Source organism: Amblyomma maculatum, chromosome 2 (genome assembly GCF_055883805.1).
Source record: "Amblyomma maculatum isolate TAMU_Amacu chromosome 2, ASM5588380v1, whole genome shotgun sequence".
In the NCBI taxonomy this organism is placed as follows: Eukaryota; Metazoa; Arthropoda; class Arachnida; order Ixodida; family Ixodidae; genus Amblyomma; species Amblyomma maculatum.
In genome coordinates this window covers 66,910,852-66,924,828 of record NC_139345.1, presented here as the reverse complement: position 1 = coordinate 66,924,828, position 13,977 = coordinate 66,910,852, and the positions used below count along the sequence as shown (strand labels likewise).

At 42.6% G+C, this 13,977-nt stretch overlaps 1 protein-coding gene across 3 annotated transcripts in view; it reads right to left on the bottom strand.

Moving 5' to 3' along the window:
• Nucleotides 1-13,977, bottom strand: part of LOC146198875 (polyamine deacetylase HDAC10-like) — a 59,613-nt gene that overhangs the window by 19,485 nt on the left and 26,151 nt on the right. For all 3 annotated transcript variants that reach the window (XM_084594345.1, XM_084594346.1, XM_084594344.1), the window contains exons 8-11: nucleotides 12,268-12,336; nucleotides 5,020-5,146; nucleotides 3,604-3,669; nucleotides 3,114-3,173 (exon numbers count right to left, since the gene is read on the bottom strand). In XM_084594345.1, the coding sequence (XP_084450471.1) occupies nucleotides 3,114-3,173; nucleotides 3,604-3,669; nucleotides 5,020-5,146; nucleotides 12,268-12,336 (322 nt within the window). The remainder of the gene's footprint in view (nucleotides 1-3,113; nucleotides 3,174-3,603; nucleotides 3,670-5,019; nucleotides 5,147-12,267; nucleotides 12,337-13,977) is intronic.

Sequence of the window (13,977 nt, the reverse complement as noted above, 5' to 3'; positions counted from 1 at the left end):
CCCCACCATCGAACAAGACGCAAAATTTCTCAATCCTTCTTCATTCCCTGATTCACGGAAAAATCGAATTCTCACAAGAGCCGTATTATTGTCTATATTTTCCTTGAAACCGAGTCGAACTTATTATCTGAAGAAGTGTTTGAATATGAAACTTTTGCCATTATTTTTGCCAGCATTATGAAATGCTGTTCTTTGCAGTATGGAGCTTTTCTTTCTGTTGAGGCCATCCAACGTGGTTTACGATTTCATTTTCTAGAAAATATTTCAGTGTTATTGATATTGTGATTTTATGTGTGTGTTTTTTGCATCCTACCTGGACCATAATGAGACCACTCGGCTTCGTCGCAAAGAAAAGCTGGCATCTCGACCTCTGGTTGATGCACTTCAAGGTACCTTAATTGCATATACGGACGCATCAATTATAGAAAATGGCGGTAGAACAGCAGCTACTAGTCCAACACACAGCGAACTAAAGGTACATAAAGAATATCTTTTAGAATACCCGGACCCGCTTGTGATGGAACTCTATGCAATCCGCGATGCTATGGAGGCCATAAATAAAATAGATTCGATAACAGAAGCCCACATCTATACAGACTCCTTAGCCGCCATAAAACAACTAAAGAAAGTGACGAAGACGCTATTTGTTACCCAGGAAATCCACGCACTCAATAAAAAAACAAAGATAAGCATCCAGATACATTGGACACAAGACAATGCTGAGAACGCTGAGCAGAGAAAAGTTGACCACCTCACACACGAAGTTCCACACACTAATGCGCCCCCCACCAGGCTCCCTTTCGATGCCCGCTCCGCTGTTTCCATTTTAGCATCCTCTTTAAGGAAAAGTACACGTGCCCTCATTCCCCCGTGTACATTCCCACTCCCTCGTAACTTAACGAGATTGGAGGAGGTTTCCCTTAGAAGGATAAGAGCTGGGGCGGCCCTTACCCCGTCGGTAAAATGCCGATGGGAATCGCAAGCTGAAATCGGACCAACAACATGCCCAAAGTGTTCCACACCAGCTGCAGAAGTGGATGTTCGTCACCTGCTATGGACTTGTGCAGGGACAAGGGAATCAAGGACAAAGATTCTGCGCGAAGTGGGTCTAACCACAACAAGGGAAGATGACTTTTCTAAATGGCTCACCGACAACGCTAAGAGCGGGAGCCTGCTCCGGTTCCTCACGGAAAACCATTTACATGAGTTTATATAATATGTCTTATGGCAAGTTTGCGTACAAAAAAAAAAAAAAAAAAGTGCCGTGTAAAAAAATAATAATAAGTATTACACGTGGCTTGATTGGCGACAGACAGTAAAAGAGTAGACTAGAAATAAATCGTTAGTGAAATTGTTTCGACGCTTTAGGCGAAACCAGGCTTAATTATAGTCGCAGTCTGAGAGAAAAGACACTGTCGACCAAACGAAACGTACACCTTGATGTAGGAAAACATAATGCTTCCACATACACCGCTCTTCCGAGTTCCTGTTTCCCTCTCACATAGAGCTGCAGTACTCATGATAATAGTTGTTTGTAGCGTACAGTTTTATAAACGTTTCTTTCGTGTGCGAAATATTTACATTTGTACGCATCAACGTATTGTACGTACGTATTGTCGTTTCAACTCTAAGCAGCCTTATATCCGTTACCTCTTGCCGCTTGTCGCAGTCAAACGTTTCTGCCCTTATATAAGCACACGCCAGCCCTCCGTGTTATGTGCCCTCCGCTAGCCTTTCTCACAACTTTAGCATGGCAGTAGGGACGAACACGAAATCTAAAAGTTATGTGATCATATCGGGAGTTTGGCTTTCTTTTAAATCGTTTGAAAGATTTTTCAACAAAGCGTTGAAAGATTATACATTTTAACTTGTCCTTTCCTTGGCCTTAGCGATCGGCTGTCTTCCTGTGTTTCTTTTCTTTACGAGGCCGTGCCATCCGGTTTCTTGTTTGCCAAATGAAAGAGAGCGGTTCCTCAGAGTCGTACGTGACATACCTTTGATTCCATTCCCAATAGTAGGTTTAGGCGTACGTACAGCAAATGACTTGTGTTATCTACGCGTGTATATTTTTAAGCACCCTTTCTGTCTCACCCTCCCCACTCGCCAACATTAAAGGAACATTACCTTGTGTTGCTCCCCCGCCCCCTCGAAGGAATATCATGGCTACGTGCCCGAATCCGCTATATCTTTTTGTGTGTGTGTGTGTGTGTTCTCTTTAATCAATCTTTCAGGCAACGCCCTATTTGTCCTACATAAATTTTTCCCCAAGATAGTGGAAGGTCGTACATGCCTCCCTTGGTGCAATCGACAAATCTGTTGCGATGTTTTATTTGTAAACGTATGCCTTTCGCTAAGTCACGGGACTACTAATACGGCTAAGCATAAACAGCTTGCCCGGAGCGAAAAAAAAAAAAAAAAACGACGCGAACCTGAAATTTTCGCGCTGTCTTTTTTGGGTTATGGAGCAATGACTGGCCTATACATACATACATACATACATACATACATACATACATACATACATACATACATACATACATACATACATACATACATACATACATACATACATACATACATACATACATACATACATACATACATACATACATACATACATACATACATACATACATACATACATACATACATACATACATACATACATACATACATACATACATACATACATACATACATACATACATACATACATACATACATACATACATACATACATACATACATACATACATACATACATACATACATACATACATACATACATACATACATACATACATACATACATACATACATACATACATACATACATACATACATACATACATACATACATACATACATACATACATACATACATACATACATAAATTTCTTGAATAAAATATAGTTGAAAGTCAGCGTTGTTCGTGTCCCTTTATGCCTTCGTCCAGGTACATCCCTTGCGCTAAGTAGTTTCTAAGTAGTTTTTCGCTCTCGTCTAGATTTTTATTCATGCTGACCTGAGTGCCACACTTCGGTTATATTCAAAATGGCGAAAACGTCTGCAGTTTCCAGAACAGAATGCAACAGAGCATTGAAGAACTCACTAGTATGTCCCCTTTCGCCGAGTCGAAGCCAGCGGACACGATCACCAGCTCCGGATCAAACTGAAACAAAGTAGTGAAGAACATACTGAACCCGTGAAAGACCAGAAGAGAAGTACACAGGACAGCGCTGCCCGTATCTTCTTGGGTTTCTGTGTATTTCGCTGGCTCATTATGTTAGATCCGCACCAACTAGCCCAGATGGTCACCATGTTTAGTGAACTCTCAAGAATTTGGGGCGAAAAAAAAAAACTTCGTCGATGGTGTCCTTAGCTACACACGCGCGCGCGCAGGTACATATAGTACGTGTTTGCATTCTGTTTTCAGTGAAGTTTCTTCTCCTCCTAAAACGAGCTCGCTTATCACATTGAAACAAAAAAAAAAATGCAAGTAACTGACGCAGACTGAAGGAAAGCTTAATTGTCGTCCTCCGCCACATGTGCTCTAGACGCTGTAAAGAATAGTCAGATAATGACATTTCTTATGCTCTCACCTCTGCCGCGACAGGCATAACCAGTTGATACATGGCTGTTAAGTAGTCTGCATCAGTCATGGCGGGCTGGAAAAAAAGAACAAACAACATCCTGCAACTTAATACACCTCAAGAGTTATATGTTGCTCTCTCTAGGTCATATCGAGAGACTTCGCGAGCACTTGTATTTTCCGCACAAATGTAGAAATAAAATCAACCGATATTCATAACGCTACGCAAATACTGCAAACTGGCCGAAAGAAATTCGCACTGGCTATCAACGCATTGCAACTGTGCAGGAAACTCATCCAGCCGGTATTCAAGTATATTCAATAATCTTCGCATATACATATTCGGTGCGTAATATGTAACACCTCATGAAGTCCCGAGCTTTAAAACTATATGGAGGACTGCCTTGTACGAAGTGAGTGGTTTTAATGTAATATTAGCAGCCAACAGAGTGGTAGTATTAGTAAAAAAGACAACAAACACATAATATATGAAAGTTTCAATAAAACAGTAGAGAAATAACGCAAATATTGTAATAAGATCCATCAGTTTCTTCATCAACACCCTGAAGACAGGATGAAAATAAACAGCACAAATGTTCATGTGATAACTAAAAATTGTTTGCGAATACCGATATGTCAGTATATAGAGTAGGACAAAATAAAGAAAGTACATCAGTGCTAAGCATAATTCGTGATGAACATCTCAATTTATCTAGCAAATAGTTTTAAGAAAGCAAGAATGAACATAGGTCAGAAGATTTGATTTCATGCGGCGTGTGCATCCATAATGCGCAAACTCGACTGTCAACTTGAGTGCTTATTTCAGCAAAAAGATCAAGGAGTTCAGATCAACTAGCAATAAGCTTTAGAAAAGTACTTACTGACGAAGAAGTCGATTACAATATCACGATTAATGATGTAAAACATAATAAGTGCGAGCATATGACTGAATACCTTCCGAACCAGGAGGATGCGTAAATAATTATATAGCGGTGCGAAGCGACAGCGGAAGTATAGTTTGGACAACGAACAAAGAAAGCCGAGACCGGCACCATTAGTCGCCATTTTCTGAGTGAAATGTAATTAAAACAGTGCTAGTGAATTTCGTCTAGAAAGACGGGCTTCCCAGGGTAACGCATGAACCTTATATTAATAAACTGTATCACTAGGCAGCTGGGTTGCTTTTAATGGTAAACAAAAAAAAAAATATGTGCTTTAACCCATAGCGACTGCTTTTGCACTAAAGCTTCAAGACAGCATACGGACTTAAGAAGACAATACAGCTGCTATAATTTGCAGGACTCTAATTAAAAGCAGTGATGTTGTCTCTCTTCCGGACACACGAAGAGAAAATGCTCAGTTCGCTTGAGTGCCGTCGGAAGCGGCAATCTCTCTACGCAAACTGATGCGCACTCAGTGCCCGCACCTTGGTCCATGGTATGTTGATATTGTATCCCTTCCCGGCACCGCTGCCTATATATGTGGCATCGGCAATTTCCAACTTCGGGAAGATCTTCTCTTTTGAGTACCGGTGAATGGAGATGTACAGCACTCTGCGAACGTCAAAAGAAAAAAAAAAAAGAAAAGAAAGCAGTTTTGTTCTTTCAGTGAAGAGATCAATATGCCGAAAATTCGTTTCTATGATGGTTGGCACCATTCATACTGTTTTGTGGCGATCTTTGGCCGAATCACGCAGTGAAAGTCTCTGTGGTTTTCCTGGTATGTGCACACTGTTATTAATGTTTTCATTAACCTGCTGTCCACCTGTCTGCTGTATTTGTAAGCACACCTCGTTTTTGCTTTGATGGCTACAGGAAAAGGAACAGCCAGCATCTAGTAGGAGCAGCTGAATCGCTCCGATGTTCGGGACCCGCTTGGTAACTAATTTGTAATCAACTTTCGCGCCGTTTCTGTTACAGCATAAGCGCCATTCCTCGCTTGTCATAAATAAGAATTGTCACCGTCCACGCGGATTCTACAACATACCTACGGGGTCTGAGGAAAAAGAACATTGCTTTGCAATTAGTTTTCTTTTGCCCCTTAATTTTTGAATGCCTGTTATCTATATTCCTCTTATTTACGCACGGTGCCGTAACACGACAGCACAAATAACCAAGAACAGAGCTACCAAAGAACAGCGCAAAGTGGAGGCCACTTACCTAATAAGTAGGAATGGAAGAGAAAATTTTAAGGTTGAATTTTGGCATTGTGATATGTATTTAAACGACGTCATATTGCTGCTTCACAGATGGCGTCCCTGTGTCGTTGATACAAATTCTTCTTTTATTTTTTACGCTTTCTTACCTTGCATCGTGGAATCGCAATTCCGACTGCGAACACACGTTTTTCCAAATCGCCACCGGACAAGTATTTTAATGAGCCCGGCACGTTGCATTTCGCCTCCGCCCCCTGCACCACGTGATGAAATGCACTTCTGCGATGCAAGTCTCTCTCTGCTTCTGCTACAATGGTTCTGTGACCTTCGCCTGACTAGCCACTTTGACAGGTGGGATAGCGCTTGTACGCAATGAATTCTTCACATCTTTGATTACGTCGGATTAGATTCTTTCATTTTTTTTTCTAAAATTGGGCACACTAGGACGCCGTTGTATCTAGAATGCAATGGTCGAGAGTGCTCCGAGTGCGCCATACGCACTTTAAGCCGGTTAGCATCTTCCCCGAGGTCCCTCACTGGGACTCTGCGTGGGCTCATAAAATTTTATTTAGGTGACTATTGCTCTTCTTTCTATCGGCGCGGCACGAAATCACTTCTGCGGACTTATCTCGGAGAAAAATCTATACAGCACTATGTGTGTCATCATTCATAAACGTAATCTGAAGTAGCATATCAAGCCGCGAACCCCAAGCGGACATTTCCTTTCGATTTCACTTCTTTATTTACGAAGAAAACATCCTAGAAGAGTTTCATGGCTGAAAGCTGTTAGGACAGCTTGACGAGGCCAAGAAGCCCTACAACTTGGCAGATGGCGGGTACAACTCGCTCGAGATACAAAAGGAAAGCAGGAACAAGAGCGCGACAACTGAGAGCAATTATCAAGGTTCTGAATCAAACAACTGTAAGAAAACAAAACACAACAGCGTGCATCAAAAACGAAGCATGCATATTGACACATGTATTGTGGAACTGGTGTGACCCCTCGTGGGAAGACGAAGAGACAGAAGTGCGCTGGTATTCGGAGGCCGCCGAACGGACTGTTGCTGTTCTGCTATTTTCACTCTTAACAATATGCACAACGGGTCTAAATTTTACAACGTAATAGATCAGAATAATGGCTTTTAACTATTCCGAATACGATTCACTTGAAACATACAAAATTATTTATGGAATCTAGTTGTAACTCTGTAAAGCTTACTTTATGTTTAGGAAATGTGATCGAATATGACTCGTCGTCTCATTTTGTGTCATTTCTTATGTATTTATTTATTTAGGATATATAGCTAGATCTCTGGCAGCATTGAACAGGTTCTCTGCAGTTAATCGCCTGCCTTCCTGCTTGTTCGTCAACCTATACCGGATGGATGCATATTCATGTGCGGCAAAGTTCTTAGGCTTTTTCTTTTTTTCTGACTGAGAAAAAACGCGTACCTTTTGCATCACAAACTGACCGTCGATTTAAAAAAAAATGCTTATGCTTTGAATTTAAGAGGTCGCGTTTAGAGATGCTAGTTTTCGGGAATCCTCGGAGCGGTTTAGATCGAGTGCACGTAACGACCGCGATTATTGCGAAAGTGAAGAAATTCTGTCCGACCAGCGCGTCTGGATGGCACAATGGTTGGGCGTAGAGTATACAGCAGGTGGCGAGGAAAAAAAAATTCATTATGATCTGTCCCTAGCCGTGCATTGTAAACTGGATCAAGCAGCCAGACCTCGGAAGGAGGCGAAGAACCGAGAAAGACGAGATACCAAAAATCGAACTTCACTAGCGCCCAAATGGAGCTTTTTCTGGGAAGCTGCTATTGATTCCGAGAAATCTGCCCTTTTTTCCCAGAACGCGAAAAGAGAGACGAATTGAGTACTCCTGAGAATAATTTTTTCTCTTTCCTGGGCGCTGATAACGCAAACGGAATATTTTCTTCAATACTTTTTCGATGAACGAATTGATAGGTAGTCTATTGATTGAGAGAAGAGTTTTAATCTGGCAAAACACGTGGTTTCTGAGTGATTTGCGAATTCGCTCCCGTAATTTCTGAATGAGCTCTTTTTTTTTCGTTTTTTTGTTTTTGTTTTTTTTTTTACTGTAGAAGACCCATAATGGTGTTGTGTTTCTTGTGACACAAATTATTTTAATGAACGTAGAAGGATGCAGTGAGTTGAGAAAGAAGATACAGCTAGGTCATTTACCACTCAAGATACATGTGATAGACTGATCACACGTCACCTCATTTGTCCATTTACTTATCTTACATAGTTCGACAAACGACCTCTTTTAAAGGAAGGAAGTTCGAACCGTGAAGAACAAAAAATCTTTTTAAGTGGTCGGTCCAGTAGCCAAGCTACAATTACGTTTTTGTGCTTTTTTTTTTTTGTTCTGTTTGTTTCGCTTTTTGATCATGGTACCAAGGACTTTCAGAACAAGCTATTGCTGTAGATATAGCGGACAACGTCACTGTCATAGCGAAAAAATAATTTTAAAATTTAACTTGAACAAAACGTTGCGGGCTAGTTGGTTCATCGCAAGGGAGAACAGCGCAAGCTAAACACGGACAAAAAGGGAGGACGAGACACACACAGCGCTGACTTACAACTGAAGGTTTATTTCAGACACGTCAGTAAATATGCAGTAGCAATTTAACGTTCATATTTCACTTAACCTCGTGCTGTGGCTATAAAGGAAAAGTAGACAGAACAGCGAAATTCGAAAATCAAAATCTATTTCTTCTCTGAAAGCTAAAATTTCACTGTATCACCGTTAAACCCACCCAGGGGAGATAAGTGTACACACAAAAACCGTCAGTTTTATGGTTCGATAAACGCTGTGCTCATGAATCTCCCTTTAAAACGGAAATTTACTGTGCGCATGTTACCACGTCTGATTGACTGACTGACCGATTAATTGACCTATTGACTGATTGATCGACTGACCAATTGAAGAATTAACCGACCGACAGATCTATTGATCGACCGACCGATGACCGACTGACCAACTGAATGTGAGCGATTGAATGACCGATTTGCCGGTTTATTGACCAATTGTCCAATTGACTGATTAACCAATTGACTGATTAACCAATTGATTGATTGGTTGATTTATTTATCGATTGATTGATCGACCGATCAACTGATTGATTGATTGATTGATTGATTGATTGATTGATTGATTGATTGATTGATTGATTGATTGATTGATTGATTGATTGATTGATTGAAATGAGTACCCTGAAAGCGAAGGTAGTGATTAATTTGTCTGTCAAAAGTGTACAGCCCTGAGGGTCGGCTTCCGAGCCTATTCAGGCGTCTTGTAATGCATTTCCAGCGTTCTGAATCTCTTCATAGTAAGGAGATTTTTGAACCGAAAGCTTCAACTACGCCAGGTAGTTCGAGCCGTCGGGTATGCACGTTTTTCACCTTGAGGGAGATTCAGAGGTCAAACTTCTCTATTAAGCCTGGTGGTGGCCATGTGACTTTAGGGTATAGTCGCGTAGGCCACCAAGTGGCCCGTGATTACTGTCAAGGTTAAGGTCACGTGACCTGGTGGCCGCCATGTGACTTTAGGGCATAGTAACGTAGGCCGCCAAGTGGCCCGTAACCACTGTCAAGGTCAAGGTCACGTGAAGTGACATCAGTATGACGTGGAAGCTGAGGGCGCTAGAGGGGCAATACGTGAATAAATAGGAGCCCCGGGCTCCTGCGTAGGTTACAACACTGCCCGAAATGGAGGAGTACGAACACCCTGCTGCAGTAGCTCGTCGGAACGCGAAAACACGTCGGAATGCGGCCGTAGTAGACACTTCATCTTCCACCGTCGACTTTATCGCATTCTCTTTACCGACTTTACCGCCCAGCAGAATGACCATGAGGTCGCCGCTTTTTGAGAGAACCCCCGTTCCCTCCGACTACGGCTTGTGCCCCGTCACTGCTCGCCTGAGCCCTGGGCCCGTATTCCGAGTTTGCGTCGTTATCGAAATGCCACTATCTCACGTAACCTTGAGTCGTCTGATTGGTCGAAACGCCGGAACCGGCTGTTGTCACTACGGATCCGGAAGAGGTGGCAACATCATGTTCCGGCGTTTCCACCAATCAGACGACCCGAGGTCGGGAAGATAGCGACACTTTCGATAACGACGCAAACTCGGAATACGGGCCCTGGTGGTGCGATGTGTCAACAAACCTTCCCGTTTTTTTTTTTTTTTTTTTTTTTTTTTTGTTCCGGCTTCATTACGTTGCCCCATCTTCCATTCTCTACATGACATATGCCACCCAGGCATTCGGGCTACTCTGTGACTTCTGACCCAGCGCTATGTTTGACCCGGAATCAACGCTGATGTGCGCACTTGAACGCGACTGTGTCTGCCCTGCCAGACGGCCAAGGTCTGCCGTCATAACAAGACACCTTCCCAGGCCTTCCTGTCCGCGGTGCTGTCCGAGCTTCACTAACACCAGCCTACGACGGACCTTCCCGCGTTCTTCACCGCACTTCGAAAACCACTACCCTCCTAGAGAACGACCGAGCAGATACCGTTAGCCTAGACCGCCTTAACCCGGCTTACAAGAAGACCGCACTGGACAGTCTCGCATCGCCGCCTGCCCTCCTGCTCCAGTGTCACCGCCGGGCCTCCGTCCGTTTCGACTTCCAGTCTAGGCGGGGGGCCCTGTAGTGCCCTCGCGCGCCTGCTGGCGAAGAAGACGGCGCCTGGTCGTGACTCGTGCAGCCTCTGCAGGCAGTCTTGTTCTGTTGCCAATCAACAGCGTTCTTGTTCCTTCGCTCATGAGGCGTTAGGCCTTCAACTCTATAGACCCTTTACAGCGCGAGCGCATGGGCGCTGCCATATTTGATCATGTGACCCTTCCGCCATCGCTGGCCTTCGGGCCTTTTGGTTTGACGGCTTTCGGCGCGCTAGTACTCGGCTGCACGGTGCGGCGTACCCGCTATCGCTGGGGACAACGAGCTTGTAGACAGCCGAAAAACTTCCTCTGAATGCTCATAGTGTGTGTGTAGGTGCTAAAAAAGGTTTAATTTAACCACGTATTTCATTTATTACATCCTCCTATCTGCATTGGCTAGAACATTTCGACAAACCATCAGCCGTCGACTCATTTTTTTTTTTTTTTTTTTTTTTTACCAATTCCCTCTCTTGCGCTTTCAGTGGAAAACATTGTCTGTAAAACTGAATAGATTACAAACTGATTGTCCCCTCAAACTTTTTTCTTATTCGCTTGCGCAGAGGGCGAACGCATGTTCAGACCGTGCTGGCTGAGACGCATTGTTATTGTTCACCATTTAACACTGTGCACAATATTTACTGCTCAATATGGACGCGCGTGTAATCCCCGACAATTGATAAGGTATAATTTTACCTCCTCTAAACGTCCTGGCTTCAAAAGACTATTACGCTGCTTGATGGCCGCGTCAGGCGCTCAGCGGCAACCACCTGCGCTCGGGCGAAAGTTACTGGAAACTGCATCGGAATTCAGAACCCACTGTATAGGCAGCCCAAGCAAGTGGGGATATAAAAACTCTTATTATGGTAAATTTTATCATTGGTCCGTGCATTAGTTTCATAAAAACAGCTGTTATTAAATTGCAGCAGTGCTTGTCTAATTAAAGTTTGGTTTGGTTTGTGGGGTTTAACATCCCAAAGCGACTGAAGCTATGGGTGGAGGATGCGGAAATTCCCATCCCCTGAGGTTCTCTAACGTGTACTGATATCGCACAGCACACGGGCGCCTGGGTTTTCAGCTCCATCGAAAAGCAGCCGCCGAGGCCGGGATTCGATACCGCGTATATCTTGGGAACAGTACCTAATTAAAGTAAGCAAATTCACTGACATGCCCACACTGACTTTCCTTCTCTGCACAATCAATTCTTATAAATGCATATACATTAATAGCCACGTCAAGGTACTCCTTACCGCCACGCGAAAATAACGCGGCATCAATGGCGCAATATACAACTCCTCAGAAAACGTCAGGGTCGTTCTCAAATTCCCATGGCTACTGCCGGTACTAAAATGAGCTGGTGCGTGAGGTATAGCCTTTCTTCACAATGCATAAGCGCTTTATTTTTCCAGAACGGAACATGAACTCGTGATACACCTCCGAGAAAAACGGCGGCCTATCTAGGCCACGATGTGCACCTTGTGTAGAAAACACAGTCTGTTCTTCCGCAGTAAACAACAGGGTCATTAGCTCTACTTCCTCGTACAATACTTATACAATAAAGATGACATCTGCATCAAAGTAGGAGTGTTTAAAAGTCTGCCGGCATTCTTACACAAGACGCACAGCGCAGCAGTCCGAACTGCGCGTCGATGCGTTCCGAAGGCCAGCAATGACGGCCGTCCTAGTGGTGCCACCTGCTAGGGATGAGTGGAACTACTCTCTGTAAACGGTCTATACGAAAATAGACACTTCATTCATAATATTAATATTGAATTGTTTCGCTTGCTCCAGCAACTATATTTCCCAATTCTGCGCGGAAGCTGAATCACTCACGAGTCGCTGTCGTAGAAGATATCCTGTGTTCCATTGCCATGGTGAATGTCCCAGTCGAAGATGAGAATCCTGCACGAGAAGCGGAAATCGCGATCCAATATTACACATCATTGCACAATTATTTAACAAAACAATCAGCAAACAAAATTTACCGGCCGAAATCATTTTAACAGTAAAAAAATTGTATTCATCGCATAACCCATCCAAGCTCAGCTGACGTTACAGATAAGCGATGTGCAAACACGGCGTGCAATATTTTTCTTTTTCTGTGAGAGTGCTTCACACAGTTAACTAATGCAAATCTACTTCCTCGTATGTGCACTAGATCTTAACTCCTATAAATCCAAACCTACTTAATAGATCCAGAGCCCAGCTATGTAATTTAAATTTTAACAACGCATAAAGGAACTACTTCAGGATTAATCCACTCCAACTGCCCTCTATCTGCTTGGTTACAGCCCTGTTTTTCTCGGGAGATAGCAATTTACAATTTTGTTACTAAACTTATATTTTGATAAAGTTGTTATTTTGTGCTGCAGTAATTCATTACACAATATAAGAATACAAAAACTAAATTTATCATATTTTTCAACATCAGACACTTTTGACAGCCATCCCAGCCATTCCTGTGTCTACACGACCGCATTGTCACTCTTGCAAGCTGTTAGCTTCCCAGGAGCCACAAGACCTGCATAAAAATTTTGAGGGGAGGCTCTATCAAGTTACCGTGAGAAAAATTGCATTTGGGTTGCGTGTACTAGTAACAACCTGCTATTACTTTCAACAGCACATCCTTTTTTAACTTTATTATGCTTTCATCTGAAGTCCTCACTTAATGTATTCGCCATCTATACTCGATCCTGGATGTATCGAATATCGAACTCTCAGAATATTTCCTTGAAACTTCTATGCAAGATTAAAGTATATATAAGTCGTGTTCGTGTTTATCAAACTGCCGTTCACTGAGATTCGATATATAGACTTTTGCGCCGTTCCCCTGCAAGGTGCGTTTCTCCTAATGGTGCTCCCACGACCATTTATTTATTTATTTATTTATTTATTTATTTATTTATTTATTTATTTATTTATTTATTTATTTATTTATTTATTTATTTATTTATTTATTTATTTATTTATTTATTTATTCATAAATACAGCTTGAACGGGTGAATCAAGTCCGCCTGAAAGTGACCTTCGTTCTTGTGAACTTGCTCTTAACGTGATACCAGTGTCATGCAGAGAAGCCAAAGTTCGGTGTAGTTTTTGTGCGGGCCTGCTTCGCTTCTGGAAACGGATAAATCAACTAGATTATATTCACCTTAGCTTTTGCATTTATAATGTTCCAGCAAGAGAATTACACTCCTGTGATCAGCAATGGCTTTTCTCGAAGCATCGTCCGTAGCAGCTTTGATGTGAACAGCAACGGCGCATGTGCCACGCGGCGCGAGACGCGAGATGTGAGCAGCGCTAGATCCGACGCTCCGATCTGCCTTTACCCAAACATTTGAAGCGCGCTGGCGTCCATGAAGTGGCACGCGGAGATTTGTTTAGTGCACCCTTCTTTTTTTGATGCATCCCAGAAATGACTACGAGCCTGTTTCCGTGCTGAAATAAGTTATTATGGAAGTTAACTGTATATCGTACTCTACTACATTGTGAATATTAACACTTCTTCATGATTGCTACATGCTTATAGATATTTTGTATTCA